This window comes from Euleptes europaea, chromosome 3, assembly GCF_029931775.1.
Source record: "Euleptes europaea isolate rEulEur1 chromosome 3, rEulEur1.hap1, whole genome shotgun sequence".
Lineage (NCBI taxonomy): Eukaryota > Metazoa > Chordata > Lepidosauria > Squamata > Sphaerodactylidae > Euleptes > Euleptes europaea.
This window is the reverse complement of record NC_079314.1, coordinates 79,746,542-79,770,497: the sequence shown is the minus strand read 5'-3', so window position 1 is coordinate 79,770,497 and position 23,956 is coordinate 79,746,542. Positions and strand designations below refer to the sequence as shown.

The following is a 23,956-nucleotide window of genomic DNA, read 5'->3' as shown; positions in this document are numbered from 1 at the left end:
TTATCAGCATAACGGAAGAATAATGCGTCAGCAGAAGTATAAATTGTGTGTGTGGGGGGGAGGGTTGCCAGGCCCCTCTTTGCCACCGGCAGGAGGTTTTTGGGGTGAGGCCTGAGGACGGCAGGGTTTGGGGAGGGGGGACTTCAATGCCATAGAGTCCAATTACCAAAGCAGCCATTTTCTCCAGGTGAACTGATCTCTGTCGGCTGGAGATCAGTTGTAATAGCAGGAGATCTCCTGCTAGTACCTGGAGGCTGGCCGCACGAGGGGTCAATTATACAAACCAATGGGCAAAACAAAAACATGTAATTATACAGGCATTAACATCATGCCTCATACATGAATAATTAAAAAAATAATTAAACGTCATAAATCAAGTCAATAATCAAGCAAAATTATAATATGGAAAACATCCACTTATAAGGGCAACCGCCTTAAAACATGCTATACAGTATGCAAAACCTAGGGGGTTACCGCACTTTGTATTCCCAGCAATGTATTAAGAGTTTGAAAATGTTGTAAAAAACATCGCTTTAAAAGGGTTTTTGGATACCACGGCTTATAAATGGTTGGAAGACGTCTTCACAGCTAAAGGGGCCAAACGGAGTGTGAACTGTATTTTTTATAATGTTTTCAAACTCTTAATACATTGGTGGGAATACATAGAAAGTGCGAACAGTATTTTTTATAACATTTTCAAACTCTTAATACATCTCTGGGAATACAAGTGCGGTAACCCCCACTGTTAAAAAATATCCTCCCCGGGAGAATCGGGAGAAATCCCGCCCGGGAGTGTCGGATAAGCTTAAAGTCCAAGACAGTAATCCGGTGGATCCAAGTCAGGTCCGGGGTAGAGAGAAGGTATTAAGAGAACGTGTGGCTAGTCTTGCATCCACGTTTCGGAGGGCTTCTTCAGCGCGATAAACAATAATGAAGCAACTACAGCAAATGAACACGTATTGTGAAGAGAAGAATTGTGCAGTCCCTAAATTTGTTCACAGCTACAGCTGCAAAGGTTCTGAGCCCTGGTAACAAAGGAGTGGGGCAACTTCGGACCTTGTCTGACCAGGCTTGATCTGTATATGGTAAAACTCAGGGTCGTCTAAAAAAAATTATCTGTGCCTCTAAGACTAATTATCCACAATTTATAGGGTTGTCAACACTGGGCTGGGAAATATTTTTTGGGGTAGAGATTTTGGGGGTGGAATCTGAGGAGGGCAGAGTTTGGGGAGGGGAGAGACTTCAATGGTATAGAGTCCACCTTCCAAAGCGGCCATTTTCTCCAGGGGAACTGATCTCTGTCACCTGAAGCTCAGTTGCAATCCCAAGAGATATTCAGCTGCCACCACCTGGAGATTGATAAGAACAACAGCACGTGGCTCAATCACAATAAATACAACTAGAAAAATGTATGGTACAAAAACATTTGTTCATGTTCATATAATAACCAAAAAAATAGTAAACATCAAACCAAATACACCAAAGCAATATTTCAAAAGGAATTCAAGTTCATTCCCAGTTCATAGGAGAATCCAATGTAAAGTTCATAAACCAAAAAGAGTCAAACCCGACTTCCATGAAGAAAAACTCCTATGAAACCCAACTTTCCCACGATGGCCGTGCTTCAGACCGACCGTCTCTCCGGGGAGAATGCAAGGAAGGCTCCAATAATAAATCAAAAGACGACACTTCTAGATAAGTGGTCGTTTCGCCTGATTGGCTTCTTCAGTTGTACTTAATATCCATAAATTCTTCAGTTATACTTATCATAAGGAACCTTGGGTCTTGAACCATATCAGGTCAACAATATTATGGGAGGCTACATGCCCCGTGAAAAAATATGATTTATGGACATTAAGTATAACTGAAGAATTTATGGATATTAAGTACAACTGAAGAAGCCAATCAGGCGAAACGACCACTTATCTAGAAGTGTCGTCTTTTGATTTATTATTGGAGCCTTCCTTGCATTCTCCCCGGAGAGACGGTCGGTCTGAAGCACGGCCATCGTGGGAAAGTTGGGTTTCATAGGAGTTTTTCTTCATGGAAGTCGGGTTTGACTCTTTTTGGTTTATGAACTTTACATTGGATTCTCCTATGAACTGGGAATGAACTTGAATTCCTTTTGAAATATTGCTTTGGTGTATTTGGTTTGATGTTTACTATTTTTTTGGTTATTATATGAACATGAACAAATGTTTTTGTACCATACATTTTTCTAGTTGTATTTATTGTGATTGAGCCACGTGCTGTTGTTCTTATCTACTCAGTTCTTGTCAGCATAGGTCTTGTGTTTTTTCTAGACCACCTGGAGATTGGCAACCCTAACTATTTATCCACTTTGTGCCCAGCTCCAATTTCCTGCCACTGATCTCATGGCTGGCAGGAGAAAAATAATGTAAAACAAAATCACAGTCAGGTGTGATGTCATTTCCAGGAAAAACCCTGAAGTATCATAAGACTGCTCTGTGATTTTACCACAGACTTTCCAGCATTTCTTAGAGAGGGGGCACCCCATGTCTTTGCCCCTGACTCAAAGACTGCCTACCATTGCATGGGTTGATGCAGTACTTTCAGAAGCTTTACAATGGAATCCTTCCCAAGCTGATGTCAGAATATCCCTGAATATATTATCTTTTGGGGATGCTACTGTTGTTGTGAGCCTTTGCATTTTGCCTATTTTCATTGCTGGTGTTCCTGATATGTTTGTTTCTTTTATTCGATTTATATGCAACTGATGCAAAAACATTAACATTGTGTAAATCGTGGTAAATATGGAACAAGGAAAAAGAACCTTGTGCAAAATTAAAGACTTGTGGATTCTATTGGCTCAAGGATAGGGTTGCCAGGTCCCTCTTCACCACCGGCAGGAGGTTTTTGGGGTGGAGCCTGAGGAGGGTGTGGTTTGGGGAGGGACTTCAATGCCATAGAGTCCAATGGCCAAAGCGACCATTTTCTCTAGGTGAACTGATCACTCAGCTGGAGATCAGTTGTAATAGCAGGAGATCTCCAGCAACTACTTGGAGGTTGGCAACCTACACAAGGGGAAAGCAAAATCAAAATGAGATTTGCTTTGAAATAGTAGAACTGTAAGGCTTAGGGACCTTCCTCAAGTTTGGCCAGCAAGCTGAGGCTCCACACTCCTCCCTTGATCTGCCTTGAGCTGCACCCTCTTGGCTAATTCAGAGACTGCATCATTCCTCAGAGACTTGATAAGCAGCTCTGGAAAGGACTGGCACTGCCCTGTCTTAAACTATGATTAGTGTCCAGGACTTGGCCCCCCAAAAAAACAACAGAAAAATGCTTTTAATCCTTGTATGGTTTGTTCATCTATTTGATGAAAGGTGCTCTCTCATTGAAAATGCATACTTCACTGTGAAATTTCAAATTTATCAAACATTTGGCTTGGCTTTAGTGTGAAAACTGGCAACTCCACAAGGATACTGTACGAGCTGTGATTTGTATCTACACTCACATAGGAAATGTATGGAGTGTTCCCCATCATAGATCAGTCTAGGAAAGGCATTCCATAGACACCGTACAGCAAATGCCTTGCAGTTAATGAATCATAGTCCTTGGCTAAAGTTTATGAAAGCATTTTAGAGGAAGAAAATATCTTTGTAGAAACTTGGTGGGTTGGCAAAGAACTACAACTCTGTTCAGTGTTTCTCCCACAGTAATTGATTCTTTGTGTAGGACCATGTATCTGTGAAGTCCAGGGTACTCCAGGGAAATAATGTAAAATAGATTAGGAGATTAAACAGGAGAAAATCGGTTTCCACTGGCTATATTTTTAATCTTTTTTTTTTCTAAAATAAGTTTTTCATTACAACTTCTCATTGAGCGCCCAGACAGAGGCTTCCTGATCAATAAAAGAATTCATTCCAAAAAAGGGCTTAGAAAATGAAGTGCTGGGAGCTGGCAATTGGCTCTGGGTTAATACACATATTTAAAAATTAGTTTAGTCTCCTAAGAAAACCCATTGGCAGTGAGTTTCCATGAATTCAGTGCCACATAAAGGAATATATATCACTTTTAAAGTGCTGACTCAATTGCATACTTGTTTAATCTTGAATATGTTCAAATGCCTACACCATGCAAAATTTATCCTGGCAATGCCTCTTTAAAAATAATAGGTTCTATACGCCATTCTTATTAGACCATCATTATTAAACATATTGAATAGATGCCGCTCATCTGAACACAATCAGATGTAGTGCAATGGAAATGTCTAGGTCTCTGAAAGGTCAGGCAATATGTAATTGTAAAATGGGATTTCATTGCCCCAGGTATTTGTTTAATTCTGCTTTTCTGTAAAGAAACAAACACATGAGTGTGTGAAGTTGCCTTGTGGAGATTCAGGCCATTGATTCATCTAGCCCAGTTTCATCAGCAAGGTCCCAGACTGACATCTCTTGTGAAAAGAAGAACTCCATGTAATATTGTTTATTTCATTTGTATATGCATGCGGTATGCATTTTATACTTCCAATATTCATACAGGGTTGGATTCATTACTCATTTCCTGCTGGTGGAAGTTTGAGATGCTGGATCAGGTTTTTTTACCAGTTCCCTCTTCCTGCTGAACCCCATTGTACCAAGTGCTGTGCCTGGAGAGGTCTGTTCCATGAGCTGAGTGCCACTCATAATACATTGGAGTCAACCACTAATGCATAAAGATATAATAACATGGATTCAAAAGGAAGTGCAACAAATCCTCCTAAAATACACAAGGGGGTTGTAATTTGTGTATATCCAAAACCAGGCCTCAGAACCATGTTGTTCACAATCCTACCATGTTTGGGGAAGATGTCCTCCCTGGAGAATGACGAGTATGCTATTGAACCACTCTGAGGGTTTTGCTATATTCTTCTCTTTCAGTGATGCAACGATGGTTGTTTACATCAAGAAAAGTCCTGGAAGGCAAATTACAGAAGAATTAAAGTCCAGTGCAGCAATAGTTTCAAGCCTTTCCAGATATATTATCTCTTTTATGAAGACAGAGTTGCCGACTCTGTGTGCATAGATGAAAGGGTGATTGCCAGGTGGAAAAGCTGAAATTTGTAAGACAATTAGAAATTTTGGGGTCAAACACATTTTACAGTAAATAGCTGCAATGTGGCCAAGTGCCCAGCTATTCCACACTTCACCTTTTTTCAAGGCTACTAGGAATTATTCCACTAGAACACATGTGCAGGGAACCACCTTGTTTGCGGCTCTTTGGCAAGGGTACAATGTGTATCCAGCGGGTGAAATTGATGAATGTAGTCACATCAAGTGCAATGGACTATATATAGCATGTACCCTAAATCTATCAGATGTAGAACAGTCTCAAGCCACAAAGCCCATATTGCCAGCATGTGCTCAACTTCTCACTGATGGCACTTTGAAAGGTTGTAGGGCAACTTCTACATTCTTTTTCTTAATTACTGGTTTTTGTGACAAAAGTCATAAACAGTGACAGCCCATTCCTAATGGGAGAGTAGATCTGCAGCGACCGGGAGCGGGGCAGCCGCGCCACCTCCACAGAGGCTTTCCAGCTGCCGAAAATAAAATAAAAGCACTTGAAAAGATAAGAAAGGGAAAATGTCCCCATAGCAAACAGTGAGGCTATGCCACCAAAAATGGTGGTGTAACAACACCGCAGCTTTAGGGGGCATTCCCAGGTCCAAAGGGGTTAGGAAACTGCCTAAAGGCAGCTCCGCCCCCCAGGAACACCCACACACACACCGGCATGGGATTCTATGACAATGGCTTCATGGCACTGGTGTGTTTGCCCCAATTTATTCTGTGATAAGATAGCACCTAAGCTGACGTGGGGTCAGGCCAACTCCTGAAGAGCTTCAGCACCCACCCCGATTCAGGATTGCAGCCTGAGCCATTGCCCACTAAAGGGGAAGCCTGAAATTTGCTACGTGAGTTACAATGTGATTTTACTACAGCAGCCAAAAAATTAGCTACACACAAAGTTTCTTGTTTAACTTCATCTTTTAGTAACAAGACTTAGCCTTTAAAGAAGTAGAGTCCTGCTTAAGTAAAGGAAAAATCAGTTCACCTCTCAAATCTGAAAATTCAAGGCAATCCAAAAGAATATAATACATAGAGTCAATTTGGTTAGGACCACATCTGCAGAGTCTATTCAAGTATGGAATACCATTAAATCTTCCAAACAGCCAATGGCAAGGTTTTCAAATGGACAAGCATGCCTGTCTATACTTCAGAAGACATAATTCAAACAAGTAGTTTGGCATTACCAATTTAAAAGGATAAACATACTCTGTGCACTCTAATCAGCATACTCTTGTAATCAAGATCCTTTAAACATCTTTTAATTGACTGACTCCATTCACGATTACTCATAGTTCCTATTATATCATTGGTAATGGCCTAGATGTAATAATTTGTCCTAATCACTCATATGATGATACAGCATAACTAATCCATTCTAAAGTCAATTTCAATAGCCTAATCTTCAGAGTAAATGCTCTCCACCAAGACTTTGCTTCAAAAGACATCTCCCCAATCTTGGCTCTCTATTCCTGCCACACATCTTGGAGTTCCCAGAATACTGTGTAAAATTTTTAGTAATTGTCCATCAATATTATCTTTTATCACCCTAATCCAAACCCCTACAGCATACAACAACTGCCCAGAAACTTTAGCATTAAATACTTTAACTGCTGCAGGAACATACTGTCCCCCAGAGGAATAGTAAAATCTCAAAATAGCCTTCCCAGTACTCATGGCTATTCTTATAACAGAGTTCAATTCTTAAGTTAATAACTTAGCAAAAACGTTGGCTGGTGTTTCTGAGCATCCTTTTCCAGATGACTCATGCCTTATGGATGGCATTATAAATGCTGCATATCCTTAAATTAAGGATATAAGAGAAATTAACACACATGTGACAATCTGTGAGAGACAAACCAATTAAGGTGTCAGATGTAATCAGTAACTCTAAGACAATTAAGGAACAAGAGATTAGAATAGTTTCTGCAAATAAAAAGATGTTAGATGTACCAAAAATAGAATAGATAAATGAGAGCCAATGGAAGGTTGTTATACCTGGATTTAACAATCTATAGGAAAAAGCAGGAAATGCTATGTCGGAACCTGAGGGTAATGTTTCACTGTACATCAAAAGGCAAAGAATCAAATAAATTAAAAAACTTAACAGAGGGGGAAATGACACTTAAATCTGTGGGTAGAAAATGCAAACCAAGCATACGGGAAGAGTGGAGTATTAGGTATATCTGCTTGACCATGATAATAGCAATTTTCTTTATTTATTTTTATCAAGTCTATGAAGCAGAGAATTTCAACACAAACAAAATTGCAGGGCAAATGGATCTTGACCAGATCCATTGCTTACATGAAAGGTCAGTTCCTTATTAGATCCCCTCGGTTTTCCTGTCCCAATTCTTATCAAGCACTGTGCTGAGCAGCTTTAATTCTGCTATGCAGCTGCCGCTGCTCGCCATACAGGCTGTGCCTTTGTAATATGTAATATGGATTTTGGAGAGGGCAGGTGGCGGCGATCTGAGTAAGATCTCTGCAGCCTTTAAAGTGCATGGCAGGGTAGTGGGGATCTAAACACTGGGCTCCGTCCAAAGTCCATGTGGACTTCAGAGGGGGCAGGCAGTGCAGAACTGAATACTGGGCTCTGCGGATCCCAGCATTCAGTTCTGTGCCATGTATTTTTCAGGTTCAGGTTTACTAAACCTGGAAATTTTCGATTATTCGAAAAAGCCGAACTGCCTACATTCGGCTTTTACAGCTTTTCAAAAATTTCCTAATTTATTAAACCCAAACCTGAAATATACCCCCCCCCCCCAAAAAAGGTACACAGCCCTAGGGGAGACCACTGATGTGCCAGTGGCTCAGTTGCTTCCAAGAGCTGGGGCAAGGAGAAAAATGTTTACTTTACCTGAGTAATGGGGCCCTTAGTCTGCTTCTATATCTAATTGCTGCAGGAAAACAGAGTATGGTTGACCTATCCAATGCAGAGAACCACAGTACCCACACTAATACAGAGGACTGCACAGCATGCCATATCAGCGGGCGCTATTTTGTGTTCATGTTTTCATTTCCACCTTTTTGTTCCAAGATCAACCCAAGACAATTAGAAGACCTTAATGAATATCTAGTTTTGATTATTTTGTGCTTGTCTTTTGTTATTTACCCTATAGCTAAACTACACTTCCACACTTTTTTAGCTGCCATCACAAGAGCAAGAAAGCTGCTCTTCTAAAATTTTAAATAAAAAAACTGCAATTTGCATATTAGGAACTCTTAATTTAACAAAATCAACCTTTAAAAAACAATACATATTTTGCATTAAATATCTGACTTTCTGACACATGCAAATTGTGATTTTTTAAAAAAAAAATCACATTTCTAAATGGTTTATAAACTTATATTTATTGATTGAAAAATGTAAATTGTATTGGGGAAAAATTAAATATATATCTATCGACTTAACTGGTTTTTGAGGGTGGTTTTAGAGACCAGTTCTTTTCTCCTTGAAGAGCTTTGCTGAACAATTCATGTGGCTTTTGAAATCCAGTGCAACCTTTTAATGTTAATTTCTTTATAGAATAAAAAAGGCCCATTTGGCCCTTGGTATTCTAAACAGAACAAGTAGAATGGTGCATTCAGGTTAGCTAATGGGAAGTCTGTTGAACACACCCAAGCAAGAGAGACGGCATATCCATGCTGCCATCTAGTGATTATAAAAATATAAATCTATGACATGTTGTATTGTATGTGTGTAAAGTACAGCCAACTTTTAGCAACCCATTCGGGGTTTCTACCTGTGGCATTTTCAGCATCCTTCTAAGAATCCCCAGCTTTTTAAAAAGCCCCAAATGTTCAACTATTTGCAAAAATTCTGTTTGCAGATATTATACCTTGAAATACATGCTTTGCCACACTCCTCAGCAACCTTTCTAAGGTTCTAAAGTTGCCTTTGCTTGGTGTAACTTGACAACTGCTCATTGAAGAACACATGCTGGAGACACAACCTACAGCTTTAGAGCTGTATTATGGAAAAGAATCTGTAACTTCTTGTAAAGATTTAAAAAGCAAGAAACAGTATTGTCTCAACAACTCTGCTTAAGGCAAAAATCACTACTTCAGTGAATAGGAGGCAGTTTGCTGTAACTTTGCAGTACAAAATTTAGCACTCACATAATTGCAATGTCTTGGCTCTTTTTATTGTTTTTTTATCTGATAATTCTTGAATGTCTATTGATTTTCTACCATAAAGTCCAATTTCAAACTTCTGCAGTCAATTAAATTATCTGATAATAACTGAGTGGTTTAATAATACAGGCACAGCAATTATTTCATTGTTATTCTGATGCTAACACAGAATACTCAGTTGTTCTCAGCGGTTCAGTACTCGAATTCGCTTTAACAGAGCACCAGCTCTCTGCTAACAAAATGGTCTGTGTGGAAATGAATGCGGAAAGCACTAAGCACAGGCAAGGGTTTTTCTCTCTCTGGGTCCCCCCACCTCATTAAAATCAGAACATTGTAATTATGAAAATATGATTGAACCTGCACATCTATTTCTGTCATCCAAATAGCATTCATCTATAGGATGTGTCAATATTGCATTGTAATGTTAATCTCAAAATATTGTGAGTCTGAGACAGGGAGTAAGCTCACTTATTTCCAATTATGTGTTTAAATTCCACTCAACCTCCACTTTTCTATTTGTATTTTAAAACTTAAAAATCAGCCTCTACCGCTGCAATCAAGCACAGAAGAGAAGGGGGAAGGGCTATGGCATCTGTCCACTTACTGTTTCCCCAATTAGTTTCTTTGCTACTGTGGGGGGAAGTACTGGCCTTTTGTCTTAGAGGGAGAAAAGGGGTTTTGAGAAAATCATTTTAAGTCAAACCACAAAGGAAAGGATTAAGAAGACCCTCCAGTTCCCCTTTTCTCTGTTCAGACTTGCAGTCTGCCGAGACAAGTTTTGGTTTTTAAGAATGGAAAGTAACCCAGAAGATTGTGATCAGATAGAGGTCATGGATCTGCCTGCATTGGTTAAAAAGTAAATTTCAAGCATGCACAGAAAGTCATCTCAAGGCCAAGCAGGGATGGGGGGAAAGGTTAACAGCCCCCTTCTCTCCCCATGAATTCCGTCTGAATCATAGAATCATACAGTTGGAAGGAGCCATACAGGCCATCTAGTCCAACCCCTGCTCAATGAAGGATAAGCCTAAGGCATCCCTGACAAGTGGTCCAACCTCTACTTAAAGACTGCCAGTGAGGGGGAGCTCACCACCTTCCTAGGCAGCTGATTCCACTGCTCAGCAACTCTTACTGTAAATAAAAATGTTTCCTAATATCCGGCCAGTACCTTTCAGACTAATTTAAACCCACTGCTTCCTGCCCTCCTCTGACAGTCTTTCAAATACTTAGAGAGAGCAATTATGTCCCCCACAACCTCATGTTCTCCTGACTGAACATTTCCAAGTCCCTCAGCCTTTCCTCATAGGGGTTGGTCTCCAGGCCTCGATCATCCTCGTCACTCTCCTCCGCACCTGCTTCATTCTGTCCACATCCTTTTTGAAATGAGGCCTCCATAACTGCTCACAGTATGCCAGGTGCATCCTGACCAATATGGTGTGCAGTGGGACTATGACATCTTGCAATTTGGATGTCATGCCTATGTTAATATACCCCAACACTGCATTACCCTTTTTTGCCACTGTGTCACACTGGCTGCTGATATTGAGCTTTCAGTCCACTCATACCTCAAGATCTTGTTCACATTGCAACTCTGAAGTGTATCCCCCATCCAGTATGTGTGCTTCTCACTTTTGTTATCCAGATGTAGAACTCTTGCATTTATCCTTATGAATTGCATCTTGTTCACATCCACCCAGTTTTCCAGTGTGTTCAGATCTCATTGAATTCTATCTCTATCTTCCGGTGTGTTTGCTACTCCTCCCAATTTGATGTCATCTGCAAATTTAATGAATAGTCCCTGAACCCCCTCATTCAGATAATTTATAAAAATATTGAAAAGTACTGAGCCCAGAACCAAGCCCTCACTGGACACCTTCCTCCAATCAGATGAAATGCCATTGACAATTACTGTTTGGATGTGGTTCTCCAAGCAGTTTCCTATCCACCTAACTATTCTAGAGTCCAGTCTTCAGTGTTCCAGTGAACCCATCAGAACATTATTGGGAACCCTGTCAAAACCTTTACTGAAATACAGGTAAACAACATTGACATTCCCATGACCAAGTAAGCTTGTTACTCAATCAAAGAAGGAAATGAGGTTGGTCTTGCAGGACCTGTTGGCGATAAATCTGTGCTGATTTCCCCAGATCACCCAGTTGTCCTTCAGATGCTTGCAGATTGACCCCTTTAAAATCTGCTCCAATATCTTCTCTGGGACAGAAGTCAAACTGATTGGCCTGTAGTTTTTTGAGTCACCCTCCTCCCTTTTTTTGAAGATTGGGATAGCGTTTGTTCTCTTCCAGTCTCGTGGTACATCTTCTGTCCTCCAAGAGGTCTTGAAGATGATGGACAAAGGCTCTGCAAGATCCCTAGAAAGTCCCTTGAGCACTTCTGGGTGTATACCATTTGTCTTGGGGGATGTGTACTCATCCAGTGCAGCCAGTATCCTGCACAGCTAAAATTCTTTATTTAAAATTTGTGGGAAAATCAGGTCCTCAATATTCCAAGATCCTAACTGTTTTGACCTTGTTTAGCAGGCTCCTTAAGTTTTTTCACTGCTGGGAATAATGGTCATGGATTTACTCTAGAGTATGCTCAATTTATTTTGATATTGTTTCTATAGTAGAGCATCCAATAATTATGTGCACTCCTGGAACATCATATTGCCTGATGCGTAAACCTGTAGCTCTTGAGATGTGGAATTTAATTTACAATAATTTTCTATATTGGCATGAAATAGATAATAAAATTGTGAAACCTGCAGTGAAGAACTCCTCCAAACAAAAGTGTCTAAAAGGTACAAAATCTTAATCTAAATGTTTTTCTCCCTCAGGAGGTGTATGTCTTTCTCGATGTCAGATTCACAGTGAAATATTTGGACAAAATGAGATGCTTACGAAAGCGATCCGCTGTATCGTTCCTAGGAGTGCTTGTCGTTTGCTTGTTGTTCATGAACTTATACATTGAAGATAGTTATGTCTTGGTAAGTTGCCATTAAAAAGGATAGCACAACAAACAATGAAATCTGAGGTTCTTCTGGAGGGATATTGGTCATATATGGTAATTCTATTGTCACAACAATCCTACGAAATAGTTCAGATTGGGAGAGGCAGAAAGGCCAAGGTTACCCATTGTGTTTCATGGCAAGTGAAGATATAAACATGGATCTTAACAGGCCAACCACTTCACCACACTTACTTTTCTCTATTACCTGTGAGTTGTGAGGATAAGGCTATTATTTATTGCCAAAGGCATCAGTTGTATGCAAAGTTTTACTACTGGCACCTTCTCTTCATCCATGCATGATTTATTTAATACATGCAGAGCACTGAAACATTGCTATTTTTTCATATGCACAATGTAGCAATGATGGCAGCTGTCGTAAGCTCCGTCAATGTTGAAATGAACGCGTTTAGGATGCTTTGCAGTGTTACTCTTCTTACTGGCATGATTTAAAACCCTTCAGTCATTTCCCAAGTAATTAAGGGGATGGGGTAGAAAACAAGGAAGGTAACAATTTCCTTGCTGGATAAAACCAATGCTTTACTGTGTCAGCTAGCCTTTGTTAGCTCACAAGCAGGGGATAACTCTGAGGCCCTTCCTCTCTGTCATTTGTACTTCACAGCTGCTCAGCAGGATAAGCTTTTATAGTTCCTTCTTGTCCTGAAGTGATAATTCTGCAACAGGAAAATTTCCAAATTCGAAGAGTGGTGGCATGTCAGAATTCTGAGGCACCAAATTCGTCAGCTTAGCAGAACTGGACCATTTTGCACATCAAAATCACTTTTCAAGCTATTTATAAAGTACATTTTCTCTGAAGTGCCAACAAGACCGGTAGTCTTGTTGTAAGAAGGTTTTCATGTTTAGTAATGCTTTTGTATTCTCCATTGCTTTTGATATATGCCTTCCTCTTGCAGTGCTGTTGGAATTAAGGTTGTGTGGGGGACTTTATTTATTCATAACCTCTCGCTTGTGATTAAATTTGACCTGGCTTATACCATATTTTCTATCACTCACATGGATGCCTCCTTTGGTTTGCTAATTGCCTCAAAATCCCCCAGATGCATCTCACTTTTTTATTTATTGCTGTTTATGCCGTTTCTCTGTTTTGCTTGTTTTTAGATCTTTATGTTAACTTCCCAGATGGCAGAATGTCTTATGCTTAATTTGCCGTTTTATAATAAAAGGTTCTTTTTCATTGTTTCCCTCCAAATGATTTTTGCACATTTCATCGTTGATCTAAGACTTTGTTTTGCCTCATTCCACCGAGACTTTTATGGTCTATTTATGTGTCTTATCTTTTTCAAGGTTGTTGTTTTTTTCTATTCCTGACCGTATTTGTCAGCTACCCTAACTTCTCTGATGTATTTTTTTCTTTGTTGAATGAGCATGAATAAATATTCTGATGGATTTCTTGTTTGTGAATCCAAATATATCGAAACAAGGCATTATTCAGAACTCTAAATATGGATGAGTTAAATACATACCAGCGTGCCAGTTTGCTGGGGCTGTACAAGGATGCTCTCTTTAGTTCATTGTTGGTTTTCCACACAGGGCCACTGAAAGTGGAGGGACTCGAAATTTATAATTTCCAGGGCCCAGTATCTGGAGTTCCCAGTCATCCCAGTTCCCAATAGAAAATGACCACTTTGGCAATTGGACTCTATGACATTGAAGTCCATTCCCTCCCCAAACCCCGCCCTCCTCAGGCTCCACCCAAAAAACCTCACACTGCTGGCAAAGAGAGACCTGGCAACCCTATGCATTTGTTATAACACTTTACATAAACCAGGGAAACGTAACCTTACAGGATGACCATGGACTACCCACTAACTTTCAGCCTAAATTACTCTACAAGGCCATTTTATTTATTTATATTTATTTTTAAACTTGTACCCCATTCTATCCCCACTCTTATAAGAAGAAACTTTGCATGGAATAGCAGCACATTTTTTAAAAAAAATAGACGTGCCATTGAGAGGGAAAATAAACACAGCCTGCACTTCCCAGGAGTTTCTCTCCCAGGGTTGCCAACCTCCCGGTACTAGCTGGAGATCTTCTGCTATTACAACTTATCTCCATCTGAAAGAGTTCAGTTCACCTGGAGAAAATGGCCGCTTTGGCAATTGGACTCTATGGCATTGAAGTCCCTTCCCTCCCCAAACCCCACCCTCCTCAGGCTCCACCTCAAAAACCTCCCACCAGTGGTGAAGAGGGGCCTGGCAACCCTATTCTCTCCCCTACAATCCATTGCATCTCCCTTATTCCTCCATTGCTTCTCCCTCATTTTAAATTAAAATACACTTCCTTTCCTGTCATACTATCATACTGACATTACCTCCGGCCCTCCCCAGAAAGCCAAATTGAGCCTCTGCCTCTAAACCCTGAGAAAGCTCATGGCAGCTAACATCTTTGAACACTCATGGAACAAATGCAGCCTCTCTCTAAACCACGAGACTGTGCCTGCAGGGAAGAAATCCCAAATAGCTTTCTAGGGCTTCCTGCATCATGGGACTGGAGGACCCTTCCTGTAAAAATCACTGAGGCTTGTGGGAGTTGCAGTGGGGCAGGCAGCCGCAGCCTCTGATCTGGGTGGCACCCCCTCTATGCCTTTCACCCAGGGCAGCTGCCCACCTTGCCCCCTAGATCTGGTCCTGATCACAGCAAATGCTTTCCTGCAGCAAGAGTTAAAGTCTAAATTCATAGCGAGGCTTTTGCCTAGCTTATTCTCTGTCTATTTCTCTGCTGGTTGCCAAAAAGATTCCTCAGAATCAGTGGGGGTTGGTTTCCTTTTCTTACTCCTTTTTTTCTGTCTCCCTTACATTTTATGTTTCTTTCAATGTTATGTTTCTTTCAACTCCCTCACCTGCCCAAACACCACCTTCCCCAGGTTCCACCCCCAGATTTCTAGGAAATTCCCAATCCTGAGTTGGCCACCCTAGGGTGTTACCAGAGGAAGTCTTTGTCCAAGAACCCGTGATAGCTCTATACAGCTCTGTTTATATGTTGTCCTCGTGAACTTCCTAGTTTCACCCATTTTTAATTGCTGTTGTTTCTAGTATGTTTCTTTTACTGCATTTTATATTATTTTACATTATATGTAATTGCAATGCCCCTTTTACACAATTTTTATGCAACTTGAAGCAAAGCAAGCATCATTTTTAAAAACTTACAATTTTCAGTAAATCAATACAACTACACAAAAATCAATTTAAGTGGACATTTCATTAATGTAGTCAGGAAAACAGGGAGAAACCATGGCACACACTGAAACATTAAAACTGAGATAATATGTGGCTAAACATTGGTAACATCCCTACAGTGCAGTTTAGTGGATATAGTGCTGGACTAGGACCAGAAAGCTCTGGCTTCAAATTCCTCTCAGCTATAATACCCTATGGCCAGTTACTATCTCATCAAAGCCTTCCTCACAAGATAGTTGTGAGGAACAAATACTCATGTGAAGATACTGAGGCAATGATGTTTAATTCTCTGGAAAAATGCACACTTCTAGGAAAAATAAAATATATGAAGCTGGGCTTTCAGGCAACCTATGAAGGATTTTGCATCGTATTTAACATGGGGGATTTTGCATCGTATTTAACATGTCTGACCAGAACCAATGGGTTGAAATTAAATCAAAATTCTTAGGAAGAATTTTCTGAGCCGTTCCTCAGTGGAACAGGCTTCCTCGGGAGGTGGTAAGCTCTCCTTCCCTGGAGGCTTTTAAGAAGAGGTTAGATGGCCATCTGTCAGCAATGCTGATTCTGTGACCTTAGGCAGATGATGACAGGGAGGGCATCTTGGCCATCTTCTGGTCACTGGGTGTGTGTGTGTGGGGGGGGGAGGTTGTTGTGAATGTCCTGCATTGTGCAGGGGTTTGGACTAGATGACCCTAGTGGTCCTTTCCAACTCTATGATTCTATGATTTCTTGCATGTTTCTGGCAGAGTGTTTCCACCCAACCTGCTTAAAACTGTTTACTACACTAAGTTTCTTTGGAAGAAAGAGCTAAAAATCTCCATTTCACTGCAGAGCCTCCTTTGAGACTCTCCAACAAAGTTGGTTTTTGCATTAATATCCCTTGAGGATTGTGGCTACAGCGTATGTTGCCGAAGCATAGCTTTGAGGAATATTGAAGGAGACACTTGCCCAGGAGGTGCATATGATGTGGTGCAGCACCCTTCATACATCCAGAATTTGTATTAGTGGAATCAGATCATGTACATGTTTCAAAGGTCTTTGAAGCTGGCAGTGCAGTCCTAAGCATAGTTACACCATTCTAAGCCCATTGACTTCACTGGACTCAAAGAAGGAACGTAACTTGGTTTAGGATTGCACTGAGAGTCTCTCATCTTTTATCTCTGTGGCAGGATGTTTTTTTTATTATTGGTGCAGAATAACCATAACAATAGCAACATGGGAGGAGGATGTGATCCAAGAAGAATCGGTATCTCTAAAAACGTGATGAACAGCATGTTTCTCGCTGTCCTCCAGAACCTTTCAATCTCTCAATCTGCTTAATCCAATGTAATTTTAATTAACATTTACAAAAAAAAAAAACCTTGCCCAGTTACTGTTGTTAACTCAAATTCACATATAAAGTTATATCTAAACATGTTATCTATCAGTTTTTATCTGCAAGGTGGTGGACATGAAGGAGAAAATGAAGCCAGGCTGAGAAATAGGGAGGAGTGACTGTTCAAGTCAGAGGGATCAATATGGCAGAAAGCAATGAAATGGGAAAGGAATAGGGAGAGTGGGAGATGATAACAGATACATTGGTTCAGGGTGGAAATACTGGAGGGACAAGATACTATATAACTATTTCGCACCTTGAATGTAAATATCCCGGTGTAGCAAAAGAGATGTCCATCTTAATAATACAGATTTGCATTTTCATCTCTTGATGTTTATCCATGCAATAATCTTACATCTGTTGTATTGGCTTTGGAAAGCCTGTTGATGCAAATGTGGCTTAAATCTGTTGTGTTGGCTTTGGAAAGCCTGTTGATGCAAATGTGGACATGCTTCAATACATGTGACTGGGTGTGGCCAATGTTTAGAGGAAGATGTATATCTTTTTTTGAGAAAAACACAGATGAGAAAAGTAACTGTGTGTGTGTGTGTGTGTGTCCTTATTTGTTTTATTTCTCACATTAACAGTGGTTGTGTATGCTCTCTCTCTTTTTTCTTTTTTGTCTTCCTGTTAGGAGGGAAACAAGCAGTTAATCAGAGAAACGGCCACACATCAGTTAAACTCAGAGCGATATGTTCACACTTTTAAAGATCTGTCCAATTTCTCAGGATCAATAAATGTTTCCTATCGCTATCTGGCTGGCACACCTTTGTTCAGAAAAAGTAAGTATGTGGAATTTCGATTTCATTAACCAAAGCAAGATTTTCTATCTCACCTAATAGTAACAAACATAGAAAAGGTTACCAGCTGTGGTTGTTCTTAAGTAAAATAGAACTTCAGCCTTGGTATCACTATCTGGGAAAATACTGCCATTAAAATATTGAGAAATAATTTTAAATGTAAAGGATGCATAATTGCAACCTGAATTCCTATACAGTTGCATAGCAGAACTCAGCTCATCATGAAATTAATAAACTCTTCTTTTTAATCCAAACAATCACATGTGGAAAATGCAGGAGTGGGTCAAACGAGAGGCTTTCACTACCTCTTATGAAGGGTGCAAAATTGTTAATTGTTCAGTCATTGACATTTTAACAGTGAATGACCACACTAGGGGGTGACTATACTTCAGAATGCAGTTGGCATTTCAACAGGAATTAAATACCACCCTAAAGCTCAATTGTGAGTATAGATATGCAGTCCTGTTAGCCCATTCCCAGAGTTAGCAGTGCAGGCATAATAAGAGATATATCAAAGATGCTGCCAACCGAAAACTGATTTCCCCGGAGGCATGCAGATGCTTCAGGAACTGTAGACACCCCAAGAAACGCTCAGCATCTGCAGTCATTCCTACTTTTATTTTCCACTGTTTTCTCATGTACGGTGGAGGCTCACCTGTTTCTTGGTAAAACTTTGAAGTTCAGCCACTGAAGTAAAGAATCTTAAAAAACACACACCTTGAAATTCAATTTCCTCAAAACTTAGCATTAGTTAGCACTATGTGGGGCAGTTTGTGTTGTGCAATTTGTCTCCAAATCTAGTATCTCAATTGTGGTGTCCAAAATAATAATTAAAAAGATTGTTGACCTTATCCGCATTCACGGATGCCTCCTGCACAGAGCTTCCCATTGCATCTAGTCCCCCAGATGTTTCTCTCCCCTCCCCAGTTTGCCAGTGCCTGCTTCAATCATTCTAGGGATGCATACTAGTATCTCCTAAGTAGTTTTCTATTATCGTAGTTTACCCCACTCTCCCTCAGAGGATCCCAAAGTAGCTAGTTGGGGCAGAATTTAGATAGAAATGAAGAGGACTGGTGATTTGGAGTCAAGGACTCAAAAGGTTAAGACAACTCAAATCTATATCCTTATAGCATGATCCTCCAAAGTGTATTGCCCTAAGAAACCTACTATATTAGAAAAAAATGATTAATTTGAAAGTGACATCAGATTAACATAAAAATAATTCTTACGATTTCTTGGATGGAAATCCAAATCCAACACAAGCTACTGAGGCCAATAGTACTCCACACTCTAAACCTTTCAAGGTGGTCCCTGTTCAGCGTGCAGGAAATTTATAAGCAGTAAAAAGATTAGAAATAGTCATTTAGCTGTAAATCAGCTCTGACCAGGCATGCCATTGTGGGAGAAGGGGAACATCTTTGGAAGTATACTTGAGGACATTTAAGAACTATTAATAATGGTTGGCACCTGGAAAGACGAGTTCAGTTTGAAAGAGCTAAAGCTTAACTCAATGTGTGAATAGTTTCACACATTCAGTTGCTAGCTGTCATATTGACTACCCAAGGGAGTTGAAATGACCACTTCAACCAAATAGCATGTTTTTTTCAATCCAACCTTGCAAGTAAAAACAAAGCAGTGAAACTTCAGATTATGAAAAGGTTTGACTGTTATGTGAAAAATAGAAAACTATCTCAGATTTTTATGTTGATAATCAAAGGTTTCTAATTGGGATATACTTGATGTCCAGTGCACTGCTAGTATTTTTCTCCTATGTATACAGAAAATGATATATTATGAGAGTAGGCAAAATTCTACATTGTGTGCGGGGTCAATATGACCCCATACGTTTGTATGTATAGTGCTTTTGCCTTCCAATTAATTCCAGAGGATGCCATTATTCTCCTTAAGTGTTCTAATTTTAGTTATATTATTTATAACAACAATGTTTATTTATAAAGGTAAATTGGAGAGAGGCATGAACCAGTGACTGAATTATCCTTAAAGAATAAATGAAATATGAAATGAAACAAGTTTGTTTTAAAAGGATGTTGTAATATTTTGTAATCTTTCAGACCCTGGTCCATTATATAACTAGGGTTGCCAAGCTCCAGGTAGTAGCTGGAGATCTCCTGCTATTACAATGGATCTCCAGCTGATAGAGATCAGTTCCTCTGGAGAAAATGGCCGTTTTGGCAATTGGACTCTATGGCATTGAAGTCCCTCCCCAAGCCCTGCCCTCCTCAGGCTCCACCCAAAAAAACATCCTGCCAGTAGCGAAGAGGGACCTGATAACCCTATATATAACTGAACTGTAACACAATCACTTCAATGTATTCTCAATACCTCTTTCAGTAGAAAAGGCATACAACCTGTTCTTTTCCCATAAAGCTTAATTAATGAGAGCTAGATTCGAGTCCAGTAACACCTTAGAGACCAACAAGATTTTGGGGGTATAGTTTTTGAGAGTCAAAGCTCCCTTCCTATCATTTATTAGTTAGTTAATGTATGTTACTTTTCATGCTGTACAAAGAACTGTACAAGGGTTGCCAGCTGCTGCAGGGCCCACTGGAAATCCTGGGGACAGGGAAAATTGTAGTGGTGTCAGCTCAACACAAATCCAGAAGTGATGTCATCATGCTCTTAGATTTGCCAAAAATACTACAGTTAACCATAGAGTTTTGGGGGAATCCTAGAGTGTTGGTGCAATATGATGATGTTACTTCCAGTTTTGCACTGGACGTGATGTGACACCAGTGAGGCCCCCAATATTTTCCTCACCAGCCTGAAATGGTGGGGAATGGGGGCCAATTTCAGGAGGTTTCCTAATATTGTTATAGCAGGAGAATGGCCCCCATGGCTTTTATTAATCCAATAACTTACTTTTTACTAAAACAGTATGTGTTTTAATATCATTGTTACAGCCTCTTAATAAGCATGTTCCTTTTCATTTCTGCAGGGTATCTTACCATCGGACTATCCTCTGTTAAAAGGAAAAAGGGGAATTATTTGCTTGAGACAATCAAGTCCATATTTGAGCAGTCAAGTTATGAGGAGCTGAAAGAAATTGCAGTAGTGGTGCACCTAGCAGAATTTGACTCATCTTGGTGTGATGGGATGGTTCAAGATATTTCGCAGAAATTTGCCCATCACATAATTGCTGGCAGATTAATGGTGATTCACACTCCTGAAGAATACTATCCAGTATTGGATGGCCTTAAGAGAAATTACAATGACCCAGAAGATCGGGTGAGGTTCCGTTCCAAGCAAAATGTAGATTATGCTTTCTTGCTTAACTTCTGTGCTAATCTTTCTGATTATTACATGATGTTAGAAGATGACGTTCGATGTGCCAAAAACTTCCTGACTGTAGTCAAGAAAGTCATAACTTCACGAGAAGGAACCTACTGGGTGACATTAGAATTTTCCAAGTTGGGGTACATTGGGAAACTGTATCATTCCCATGACCTCCCCCGCCTGGCCCATTTCTTGCTAATGTTCTACCAGGAAATGCCTTGTGATTGGCTGCTGATACATTTCCGAGGGCTACTGGCTCAAAAGGATGTGATACGTTTCAAGCCTTCTCTCTTCCAGCACATGGGATATTATTCATCTTACAAAGGAGCAGAGAATAAATTAAAAGATGATGACTTTGAAGAGGATTCATTTGACATCCCTGATAACCCACCTGCCAACCTGCACACTAACATGAATGTCTTTGAAAATTATGAAGCAAGCAAGGCTTACAGTAGTGTTGATGAATACTTCTGGGGAAAGGCACCCTCAACTGGAGATTTCTATGTAATTGTCTTTGAAAAGCCAATTAAAATCAATAGAATTAAAGTTGTCACTGGAACAGAAGACCGACAAAATGATATCTTGCATCATGGAGCTCTAGAAGTTGGGGAAAAAATTGTTGGGGGCAAAAAGGGGAGACAATGTACCACTTACTTACGACTAGGGGAGTTTAAAAATGGAAATGTGGAAATTACAGAAGTAGAGCACAAGGTTCTTTTTGATATTAACTGTATGAGAATACTCATTACCAAAAGCCAAAAGGAATGGTTGATCATTAGGAGCATTAGCATATGGACTTCACAGCCACCAAGTCAATAAAGTCACTCTACCGCAGACACTTATTAGGGACTAAGGACCATAACTTGGATTCTGAAGGGAAGGCAGTCCATAAAATTATTGACTCCCCACCAGCTCTTTGCCTCTGACTTTGGCAATCTGGGAAATCACAAAACAAACAAAGCAATCTATTTTTTACTAGTTCAGTCAGGCAATATACAATGACTAGTTTGTTGGAATGTTTGAATTTTATAGGAAGTGCAAACATGTTCCCATCCATTTCTCAAGCTCTAAATCCACTTCTCTGTTGTTTTTATCTCCCCTTGGGGAAGAACCAATGTACTAAACAAAGCAAATGCTACTTCATTATTTAAAGGTTTTAGGCCTTTGCCAGTATATTGTCAAAAGAATTTGACTCCATCTTATCCACATATAAATTAAAAATGTGATGGTGGTTTGTGTTTGTACAGTGGTTGGTGGCTTGTTTTGTTTTGAAGGCAGTTTTGATAATGCAGTTGGTATCCTCTAGTGTGAGCAATGTAAGAAAGCTGTGCTGGTACCCACTGCAGCTTTATTTTAAATGAAAATACATGTACTGTTATAAATCTGTAATGATCGTTCTGTAAACTCAATAAGTGCATCCACTGTTCTTGAGCTGAACCAACATATATTATTCTGCCATGATTCATTGCCCTGAAATGACACACTAATCCAATTTTACCTGTCTTTCATTTTGTAGTATTGAACTCGGGCCCATTAAGTCAATGGCCAGTGTTCTCTTCTTAAGTCTTATATGGTAGCTGTATTACAAGACAGTATTATTGTCTTCACATTCAGAGAGTTCTCTGCGATGCTGCAGAAATATGAATACTTTTGTAATGCATGACTGATGGACGGTTCCAGTGGTGGGATTTGATATGCTGCACTCTAAATTCAAAAGTTAAATGCCAAAGCTCTGTAGGGCTTCAGTGCATAGACTGGATTCCATTGAGAGAGAAGTATGCCATTTTGTTTAATGTTGGATAATATTCACATGCACTTCATCATTATTAGGGAATATTTTGCACACATAATGGAAATATACATATGAAGGATTCTCCAATATTGATAATAATGATGTGTCCCCTGCTCTCACTAACCTTCATGTGCACACTGGATTCTATAGATCTTTGGATTATGGCCACTGGGTAAAATCCAGGTTAGTGCTCTTACTTGACTCTATTTAATTACAGTGGATCTTAGACAAGAAATAGTCCTAATCACTTGTGCCCCTTGCCAATAACAGATGTATTCATTATGGGTTGAAGGGTTTGGAGAAGGCAGGTATTTTCATTTCATGATTGTTGAAGCTTTGCTATGTGAAATATTTCCCATAATTTATTTAACCATTCAGATCAGATTATTTTTCTTTCAAAAATCAATCCTGCTGTTTTTGCAGTGTTAGATTGGGTGCTTCTTGTCATTTTAAACATTATGGATGAATTCGCTGAGGGGAAAAATCTACTGTGTGTGAAGCACAGTTTTAAAAAACAACAGTCCTTCCCTCTGGGGGACAGCTCATACATATGTAACACTTTTAAAATCTCACTTCTAGATTGTCCACCCTCCTCACAATTTGTCACTATAGTATAGCTCCCCCTCACCAAAAAAGGGTCATATATATTCTGGCACTTCCATTTTAATGTGCATAATGTATAACTCCATTTTTATATGTAAGGTATATCTTTTTTATTGATAAAAACACAAAGTTGACAAAGTAACAAGATACATCTTTACACTTTCCAAAACTATCCTTGTCAGTTTGTCATTTTTATTGCATCATCCTCTTTCATTGTCCTGCTTTATGGACAAACTGGGGTATACAGATGTACAGAAAGAGTGTTGTAATAGCTACAGTTCTGCCAGTTTAGTGATGTGTTGCTGCTATACAGTCTTATGTTCAGTGAGACTGCTCAAATCCAATTCACTTTAATGGAACTGGAATACTCAACTGAGACCACTTGAGGTTCCCTGCTATCACAAGCTCCCAGCAGCCCTTGTAAAAGGAAGTAGAAATAGGCTGTTGAAGATCTCTTGTTCCGGTACCTCAGACTTGTTTGCTTATTTTATTGATTCTTTGGGCTGCCATGCTTGGATTCCACCCAGTCTAATTGCCATTTTCCTGCCTTCACTTCCTGTTTCCCCTTGATCTTGCTTGTCTTCTCTCAACATTGATTATTTCTGGTCATTAATTCCTATTGCACAAGTGATGTTGAACCAACTGAGGAAATATCTGATTTCCCAGGAACTCCATGAGTAAACAGAAGT

General features: G+C 39.8%; 1 protein-coding gene across 1 annotated transcript in view; it reads left to right on the top strand.

The window, feature by feature from the left end:
- The window catches only part of MGAT4C (MGAT4 family member C), a 396,025-nt gene extending 374,271 nt beyond the window's left edge, over window positions 1-21,754 (top strand). The window contains exons 3-5 of the mRNA XM_056846186.1: window positions 12,034-12,183; window positions 17,413-17,560; window positions 20,535-21,754. Of these exons, the coding sequence (XP_056702164.1) occupies window positions 12,085-12,183; window positions 17,413-17,560; window positions 20,535-21,691 (1,404 nt within the window). The 5' untranslated portion in view covers window positions 12,034-12,084 and the 3' untranslated portion in view covers window positions 21,692-21,754. The remainder of the gene's footprint in view (window positions 1-12,033; window positions 12,184-17,412; window positions 17,561-20,534) is intronic.
- The last annotated feature ends 2,202 nt before the right edge of the window (window positions 21,755-23,956 follow it).